This window comes from Chanos chanos, chromosome 12 (assembly GCF_902362185.1).
Source record: "Chanos chanos chromosome 12, fChaCha1.1, whole genome shotgun sequence".
In the NCBI taxonomy this organism is placed as follows: Eukaryota; Metazoa; Chordata; class Actinopteri; order Gonorynchiformes; family Chanidae; genus Chanos; species Chanos chanos.
In genome coordinates, this window is record NC_044506.1 from 14,555,719 (window position 1) to 14,565,475 (window position 9,757).

The 9,757-nt window shown below is 42.4% G+C and overlaps 1 protein-coding gene across 2 annotated transcripts; it reads left to right on the plus strand.

Moving 5' to 3' along the window:
• The first annotated feature begins 1,634 nt into the window (after positions 1-1,634).
• khdrbs1b (KH domain containing, RNA binding, signal transduction associated 1b) lies at positions 1,635-8,910 on the plus strand. Of its 2 annotated transcripts, XM_030789073.1 has the most exons (10): positions 1,635-1,886; positions 4,310-4,431; positions 5,423-5,539; positions 6,413-6,559; positions 6,777-6,779; positions 7,219-7,358; positions 7,482-7,692; positions 7,877-7,944; positions 8,198-8,256; positions 8,556-8,910. In XM_030789073.1, the coding sequence occupies exons 1-10, from the start codon at positions 1,793-1,795 to the stop codon at positions 8,660-8,662; spliced, it is 1,068 nt and encodes a 355-aa protein (XP_030644933.1). In that variant the 5' UTR covers positions 1,635-1,792; the 3' UTR covers positions 8,663-8,910. The 2 variants fall into 2 exon arrangements, with proteins under 2 accessions (XP_030644933.1, XP_030644932.1); XM_030789072.1 differs by lacking the exon at positions 6,777-6,779.
• The last annotated feature ends 847 nt before the right edge of the window (positions 8,911-9,757 follow it).

Sequence of the window (9,757 nt, forward strand, 5' to 3'; positions counted from 1 at the left end):
TCTTTTAATTTGAATAAATTATTGTATAACAAATCTGTTTCTCCTCCATAGTTAATGTTGTTAGTCTGAACTGTCTGACATACTCCAGTGAGATGCGTTTACCTCGAGGCAAGTTGAAACATAGAGACGGAACGGTATAGAGGAAGTGTGAGAGAGAGAGAGAGAGAGAGAGAGACAGACAGACAGACAGAGAGACAGAGACAGAGAAAGAGAGAGAGAGTGAGAGAGAGAGAGAGAGAGAGAGAGAGAGATGGAGAGAAGAGGGAATATAGTGCTAAAGAGCTAAGCAGGTATGACAGTTCTGAAAGCTTTCACAGGACAGAAAGGTTTCTCTGGCCTCACAGCAATGCTAAACCGAGGCCGGCCCAACCGATGACCTCATCGCCTGCCTGAGCTGGCAGAAAGGAAAACCGTGTTCTCCAGCAGCACAGCAGAGGAGGTGAAATTCCCCCCATTGTTTTCAGCAAGAGACAAGGGGAAAAAAAGAGAAAAAAGTGCATCTCTGTCTGTTGCTTGCGCAGTGAAGATGATAAATTTGGGTTTGCCGTCTTAATAAATAAAGACTAGGATTTGTAATGTGCCATTGTAGGTCTTGCCCATTGAGACTCAACCCAGATGTCTATTTAGTTAATGGAGAGCTCTCTTTCTGGAGCCATGCACATCTTCCATCGATTGTTTGTTGCTGGGTTTAGAGATAGACTGTTTTGTGAGACTTTTGAGAGAATTGCAATCAAAATTCCAAATAAATACTTTAAAGTGTTTAAGGCTGAGTCTGAGAGTAAGTTATGTCACACACACACACACATTCACACACAAACACAAAAGAAGAATCTCTTATTTGTAGGGGTTTCATTATGTTTAAAATCCTTTGCAGGATTTTTTAAATCTTGCTATGTTACACTGCAACCACTGGGAGGCAGCAGACATTACAGTATTAATAAACCGACAATCAGAGTCGCTCCTATCAGCATTTCAATAATACCATAAGCTTGCTCTGTGCACGCCTCTCAGAATACTTCAGTTTTGCCCTGATATCATATAAACACAGACCTAAGCATGTAAGACCGTTGTCTTATCATCTATACCTGTTGCCACAAAGATATTTTCATTTATGAGTGCTTGGAATGCTTACGAGAGATATTTAATTCCATTAAATATTTAAGGGCATGGTTATTTAAAAATGAGTGTGGTAACAATTCCTACACGTAAAATGAACGTAACTGTCCAACTTTACTAACAGGTTGACACAATGATAGTAAGGATGACTGATAATCTCTTCATAACCCAAAAACTACCGAAAGGTGCTGATAAGTTTGATATCAGTTCAAATGTGATGGTAAAACTTCTGCTGCTTAACGTACGTTATTCAGACTTTCGGAATTCTGGTAGTTTTTACTTTGTCCGTTTTTTGATTAAATATTGGTAGATATCAAGGACTCGACTAACTGCACATTATATCCAATTATGTAACATTAAAAATGCGACCTTTCCTTGAGTCTCCAAACTTAATGTGGGCGGTCTTAGTCCTTTATTTATTCTCGTGAGCTCACTTCCGTTTATCGTGCTCATTTTCGTCGGTCCCAAGCTTTTGTTCTTCCATTTTTAACACGCCACACATCGGAGAACGGGAGCCATTGCGACTGAACAACCCGGTCATTTGCCGACACGGTGTCGTACCACGCTATTCATGCAAACCGAAATTAATCCTCACAAAGTGGATATCTTGTAGTTGTGTTACCGGACGTTTTCCAACACAGCTTGGTTGCTGTATTAACTTATTTACAAACTCAAAATGGAGAATGAAAGCAAATATCTCCCACAGCTCTTGGCAGAGAGAGACAGTCTGGATGCATCGTTCACACATGCAATGAAACTTCTAAATGCAGGTAAATTTCCTTTTAAGCGAAGCATTTTTTTTCAAAACTTGAGTGATTTTCTACGTTTGCGGTGCGATAGTCATTTTGAGCGGTTGAATTAAGGCAGTCTCATGCAAGGGTATGATTTCCTAGTACTTATGTTTGCGGGACGGAGGGTCCGTTAGCTATTCGCACAATTTAGGGTTTTCATGGCTATCCATAGTCGACCTCAGATTTGCCACTAGGCACGTGGCGAAGCCATGTTTAATATATTACTTGTTGATGATAGGAGGTAGATAGCCAACAATTACTTTCTGTTACTTATTTTACGCTACATGCTTGTGCTGGCTCTCGTTTGTTCAACACAGCGCGGTTTTAGCTCAGTACACAACTTGGCTTACTGTGTGGCGAGCAGCGCTCATTCAGTGCCCCTGGGGCTTTTCATTATCTCTTGGGAGGTTTGCTCCTGTTTCCGCTGTAAATACAGTATTGTAAAAGGTTTTTTTTTAAGTCTGCATCGCCCTTGTGAAAGCATACTCACGGAAGTTAAGCTGGGCGCCTCAACAAAGCATACGAGTATCTTTGGTCTCGCGTGATTTTTTTTTATTTAAATAAATAGCTTACAAAAGTTGCTCTGTTCTGTTGTGTGTAAAAGCAACATTGTGTTGGAACTGTAAGCTTGCATGTCTTAACGTTTACCTGGCCGGACGTGTGCCCTCCACAGATGACATAACTGCACTTGGAGTTGTACGTTAACCGTAATAACTTAATTTGTTGTACAGTATGAATTTATTACGTTGTCGCAGTTCTCTTACTTGCACAACTCGAGGCATTGAATGACGCGCGGTCGTTTGCGGCGTTTTGAACGCCATTAGGTCAGTTTTAATTTCCTTGGAGGGGTCTGCAATCAGGGGATTTGGCAGGGTGTTCTATAGAACTCCAGAGAGCGATCATAAGAAATTGAAGACGAATGAAACTATGGTTTCGTCATGTCTTAACAATAAAATCGTGCCCCAAACCATATGTGCAGATGGAATGGGAAGTGTCGCATCTGGTTATTAAATTCCATTTTTTCAGCAGGAAATGTTTTTTCCTGGCCCTACAGCTCCACATGGTTTTCATCACGAGCCCAGTGGGACATGGTTACTGTAGCTAACGGGCACGACCTGTCAGCGGTCTGTATGTCACAGGCTGTGTCACACTTGTCTCTTATTGTGTTGTATTGGAAAGAGATATTGGGGCAGTAGAAATCTACTTCTCTTTTTGGGCACATACTTTGGAGAGAATGAAGTGCTTAATGGATTCACTCTTTGAAATCCATTAGTTAAGTTGCTGCTATTGATTGATCATGTCTCTAATTGAGGCAGTTTTGCTTGCATAGTTCTTGCTCGTTCCAGTTTACCCTTCAGTCTTACCTCAAACAGTATTGCTGCAGTACCGTTACAGTGCTAATGGTTGCAGATCTACTGAAGAAGAACTTGAATGACAATATTATTCTTGGTATCTCAGGACACAGGCATGAAAATATGGTGTGTCATTCTCATGCTCCTCCTATAAAGAGTCAAATGTAAGCTAATTAAGGGGTTCAGAACGGTCTGTAGGATGCATTGCTCTGTTTATTGTTCTTGATAAAAGGTGGGTTTGTGCCATGTCCCCTGAAGGGCTAAACAACATCTGAATATACATTAGAGAACCAGGTGTGCTCTTGTGTGAACACTAGCATATGGTCATTGCATTACTGTGGATCACTTTGAACAGTCGTGGTGAGCTTCCTTAGTTGACACCCTATTTTTCATTTTTGACAAATGAAAAGGTGAGGATTAAGTTGCACCTCCCCTAGTGCAGTGAGGTCTGAGCAGATTATAGTCATGCGTTTTGTAGAGTTACATAATTGTCTGTTTTTATTAGCTATGGATGCGCTAGTAAATAGCTTGGTCTTGGGGCACAGGGAACCGCTGGAGAATGTATTATATTCATTCAAGTTCAGCACTGTTCACTCAACAGAATGCCATGTGTGTGTTTAATGTCTCTCTGAATGTTTCTCTTTATTCCACTTCTTTACACACTCTAACGCTTTGCTGAAGTTTGGTAAATCTTTGATCTTGTTACCAGGTATAATTCAGTAAACACTGCCCCCCCCTCCCCCCCAAGTGTGCACATTGCTGCTGAATGTCCAGTTAGTAGTTGACGGATGAAATGAAACTTTTTGCAAGATTGGAACCTAGAGCATGTTTTCTGACATGTTGGATTTTTGGGTCACAAATCCCATGGCAGATTTCCTGGGAGGTTAAATTTTTGAGAATGCTGGAATTCCTTTATCTGAACACCAGTTACCTGTGAACTGAGAGGGCTGCCGTTAATTTAACATAGCTGGTCGAATGACAGCCGATTTTGATCTGAAATGACATGGATTTGTATCCGTGGAAGCTGACATCTCTGCTTTTCTTTTTCAGAAATTGAGAGGATTCAGAAAGGAGAACCAGAGAAAGAAGCAGACGCCTACCTGGACCTATTTACAACGAAAAACATCAAACTGAAGGAGAGGGTTTTGATCCCAGTCAAACAATATCCAAAGGTGAGACTGCATTTTAAACGTAGCTCTAAAGCCAAAGACACACTTGCTAATTACTAAAGAACACCAGGCTGCTTGCAAATGCGGCTGTTTATGGACATTTGAAAGACAGAGCTTTAGGAGACAGCGTTGTGCTGGGTGAAATTCAGTGCTGCTTTGATTGATGCCTCTTGACTGATCTCACTGTTAGAGGCTGTGGCAATGCCTCTCTTCCTGAAAGTCAATGACACATGAGAAGGAGGTTAGCTCTTAGTTGACATGAAAGCACTTCAGTGATGGATCAGATGCTGTTGTTGACTGAGGGGTTTGGGAATCTGACGCATGCAACGATACTTTCTTACTTCAATTGTCAGCAAAATTTTTTTTTTTTTGCAAATGTTGATTCAGTGCAGCTGTTTAATGAGTAGTTAACAGTCATTTTGGTGAGTGATATAATTTTTTTTCTCTCAGTAGTAAAGGGTGAAATCCGCTGTGATGTCTGTGCCTTGGCTGTCAGACTTGAATAGAAACTACACAGAGCCCGTGTTTAATGTGTGTTATGACCGCTGCTTTCGGGAATCGTTAAACTCATGCCTGGGACCAGCCTGGTGCAGACTCATGTCGACATGGTCTCAGACACAGACGTTAGTTTAGGACAGATCAAGGTTATGAGCAAACTGCACGAAGGGAGAAAGATGTGACACCGAACAACCTGGTTTGTTTGAGCCTGTGTTTGGTCATAAGATCTGTTTGAATCAGACTGCTGTTCTGTACGAGTGTGATGTTTTGAAGGGGGCAAAAAAAAGAAAAATCACTGGGTTCCTCTTTGCCATTGGGGCCTGGCTAGAGACAGCCAAATGCCTGTCGTTAATCTTATGTTTTTGGCTTCTCATTTCATTTCTACTTGATCAGAAAGATCAAAACATTATCGACTCGCCCGAGCTTATCGTAACGGGTTTGCTCTGCCGGGGCAGTTTTTAATTCATGCGTATTTTGTGATAAACTTTGTTTGCAGTTTAACTTTGTTGGAAAGATCCTGGGGCCTCAAGGGAACACAATCAAGCGTCTGCAGGAAGAGACGGGAGCCAAGATCTCGGTCCTCGGCAAGGGATCCATGCGAGACAAGACAAAGGTAAGGGGACAGAGCGTGGCACCCCAGAACATTTCTGACACGCACTCCGAGTCATTTTAATCCCGTTGATATGTTTGACCTGACTTCCACAGATGCAGCGAAAGATATCGATTTGTTTTTGATGCCGTTGGCATTTTGATGCACCTGTGTGTAAGGCATATCTAAGGTTTTGAAATATTGATTTGTGCTGAAAGTAGTCTTTTCTAAGTGTGTGCTTTTCGCATGCTGGGGGGAAAAAAAAAAGAAACATTTGAAACAAACGATGAGGAGTTCTGTCTGTCCGACGTCGTACGGTCCCGTAAACGATGGTATGGTGAAACTTCGCGTCATGTGGTTTCATGCGTGGAGAGCAGATTAAATTCTATCCTGAAGGCTGTGGTACATCTGATATAGCAGCGTTGGAGGGACCTGAGAGCTTCACAGTGCCCCCTCAGTTAGCTCAACAAATTAAATCATTTCTTACAAAAACCGGGATCCGGTAGGGACACTCCTACTCTTTTTTTTTTTTTTTCATTCTGGACAATTTTAACATCTGACAGTATTCTGTCTGCTAAGCAAAAAAAAAATCTTGCTCTCGTGAAACAGCCCCCAGTTCATGGCGTACCGTAGCCTTTTAGTATTTCAGTTTCATTTAATCAGTTTGTCAAACAGATATGACCAGACTGCCTCAGCAGGAATCTGGAAGTGCTTATCGAACCAAAAAAATGATTGAGATGGAAACTCATCTCCTTGTTCTCCAGTTTTTCCACATTAAGGAAATTCAGGGGGAGTTGTGCTTGTTAGGACTCTCACAACTCACGATCGTGCCTTTTTGTATACTGTATGTGTGTGAGGGTGGAACTGTACGATTCAAAACATCGTTGTGTTTGGCAGGAGGAGGGGTTGAGGAAAAGTGGAGAGCCCAAATACGCCCATTTATCCATGGAACTACACGTCTTCATCGAGGTGTTTGCCCCGGTACCAGAGGCATACCTGCGCATGGCTCACGCCATGGAAGAAGTCAAGAAGTTTCTCTTTCCAGTAAGTACCATTCCCAATTTGTCTGACCTCAGTTTCTGAATTAGCAGCAGAGGCCTTGTAGTCGAGTGAGAGATGTGGCTTTAATCTCTAATAGGTAAGTGAGCTTGTTTATGGTGCTGTTTTACAGAGTGTCTGGGTTTTTCTTTTGGTTGCTCATAGCAGTACCTCATTTATTCTGCCCAAATAGGTCAACACTTAATGCTGATTAAATGCTTAGGTTGTTAAATTAGAGCTTGGCTTCCTTTTGCTTATGGCTACAGATTAATATTTAATCTGATAAATTACTGGCTTTCGTACACTCTGTCTTTAGGTACATGAAATGATTTGCAGAGCAGCAGTCATGGTTTTTTTTTCTTTTTTCCCCCCCTCCCTATTGTGGATTATCATAATCATTTTTTGTCCACTCAACTAATGATCTTGGCACAGAGCGTCTCTCCCTCTCTCTCTCTCTCTCTCTCTCTTTCCCTCCCTCCCTCTCTGTGTCTCCCTCTTTCTCCTCTCTTGCATGACTGTTTCTCATCATATCTCTGCAGGGTTTAGGATTTTTTGCACTGTAGGAAGAGATACTGCTAAATACCACGAATCCTCTGCCCCCTCAAACTCGCTGAGGACTTGTCATCGCCAGTATTCAGCTCCGTCTCTTTCGTTTTCTTTTGTAGGATATGATGGACGATATTTGTCAGGAGCAGTTTATGGAGATGAAGTATTTGAACGGCGGTCAGGATCACGGGGCCAGAGGCAGAGGGGGCCCACCCGTCAGAGGCCGCGGGGCACCGCCGCCCCCCTCCGTGGCACCCAGGTAACAGTCATTCGCATGCACCGGCCCAGCTGCCACAGCAACAGAGGAAATCAGAGTTACTCAGTGTCCTTCTCCTTTATTAAGTTTTTTTTTTTAAATGTATCCTTCTCCCTCCTCTCCCAGGGGTCGAGGCATGCCGCTTCGAGGAGGCGCTCTTCGTGGTGGCCCGCCCAGAGGAGGAGCAGTTAGGGGAGCCCTGGCAGGAAGGGGCGGACCCCCAGCCCAGCCAACCAGGGGGGCGGCGGCCACGCGCGCCCGTCCTCCCGCCCCCGGCCCGCAGAGGATGCCCCCGCCTCCCCCGCACCCTCCAGCCCAAGAGACCTACGATGAATACGTGAGTACACGACCCCCCCGGCCGAACACGGCCCGTCAGCGGGTTCTGTGGATATGGGCTCCTTATGACCTTCCTGTTGCGGACTGCTTTGAAGCTGTACCCAGTATTCCGTTACTCTCTTGTCTGTTTTTCCCTTTGGCACGAAAAGATTTATTTACGGGGTTTATCTGTCTTTCCTCTTCAGGCCTATGACGACACCTACACAGAATCAGGTTACGAGTCATATGACAACTACTACAGTCAATCACAGGCGTAAGTCGATGTAACCTCTACTAGTTTTACTATTCGTGTCGTCCCTCAGTCATGCAGGAGTGTGACCTTCCTTGTTAAAAGACTGAAATGTGATCCCCCTTTCACCATAACTCTGAGACATGTCAGTTCTCGACTTTAAGCCTAAGCTTTATTTGGCTGGTTGTTGACAGAGTGATGCTGGCCTTCAGTGGTTAAGTTCTGGTTGTGGTTGAATTCTGAAGGCTGGGCTGATTTTTTTTTTTTTTCTTCACAGAGAACCAGAGTACTACGACTACGGGCATGGAGAGACCCAGGAGACATATGAAGGCTATGGTAAGAGAGCTTTTCCTGTCTATAGTCATAGGTCAGTGTTAATCAGCTATCCTTTACTTAGAATCATGTGCTATGTGGTACAGATGAACTGATAGAAAGGGATGTGTAATGTTCTAGGTGTAGGTGATGGCCCGATTTGGCTACAGTGCATGGGTTTTTGTCTCAGACTGCTTGTTAAACGCGTTCTCCCTGTTTAATGAACGTTTTGCATTGTGTCTTGTTAGCCAAGCCTTTTTTCCAGTCATCTAATGGGGTTGGTGTGTGTTTGTGTGTGTGTGTGCGTGTGCGTGCTGCTTTAGGTCAGGATGACTGGAACGGGACGCAGCGTCCAGCGGGCGGTGGGAAAGCCCCCCCTGTGAGACCGGCCAAGCCGGGGTACCGGGAACACCCCTACGGACGATACTAAACCTGACAAGCGGAACGTCACTCTTAACGTGTCACCATGACAACTGTCTACCACGGCAGCTCACGCTTTAAGCAACCCGACAAAAGTAATTGTCCATTTTTTTCGGTTTTTCATTTTTCTACTCTGGACGTTTTTTTAAAGGAAAAAAACCAACCAAATGGCATCTGAATGCTTCGAGAAAAGACTTAGAAAGTTTTAAATGGGTTAGATGTATAAAAAAAAAAAACGGAGCTATTTTTTTGGTTTGAGTTTTTTTGCTCTTTTCTTTCACCCCCTGCTCTTACCCACCTTGCTTTTTTTTTTTTTTTGCATTGTTGAAAGTAAAAGACTTTTGTTTCAGTGGTTGATTTAAAAAAATATCGGTAGTTTAAAGTTTAACAACTGTACAGTCATTTTGTAAAGTGTCCAAAGACACTATTTTAATTTGTGTTGCTAATAAAAGAATCTGTAGAGGTGTAGTTGCAGATTCCCCTTTAGGCTACATTTCAAAATTCTTTTAAATATTACCGAAAAAAAAAAAACAGCCCTTAAACATCAATTCCTTTATGTAACATAGTCTCAAGTTGCATTAACTGAAGGAAGGGGGAGAAAATCTTTAATGACATTTTACCAACAACTTTTCTTGATTTATTCCTCATTTGTTTTAAATAGTCTTAAACGCTGTAAATTTAGATTTAGGTTTTCAATATTTTCATTGTATTTTTAGAGTTTTGAAATATAGCCCTATTAGACACTGTTGAGATGGACTGTCCTCAAATCCTCAAATTGTTAAAAAAAATAAGTTATGGCTATTCCGATCAAAACTGTTTGTTATTTATAGTGGCCTCTGTTTGGCTATTTATTATGCTAAAAAAAAAAAAAAGAAAAAAAAAAAAAAGTCAAAGTCAAATCAAATAAGTCAGATTTTCATGAATGAATTTCATGCTTTCTAAACTGCATGCACAAGCTGCTTCAGAAGGATTGGGACAACAATCTCCACAAGGGTCATCTCTTTCTAATGTAAAGGGATACTGCAGCTAAATCCGAATCTATTGTACATACTTTAAAAAAAATAACATCCAAATTGTATTGCCATTTAGTATCTGTACCCTCTCC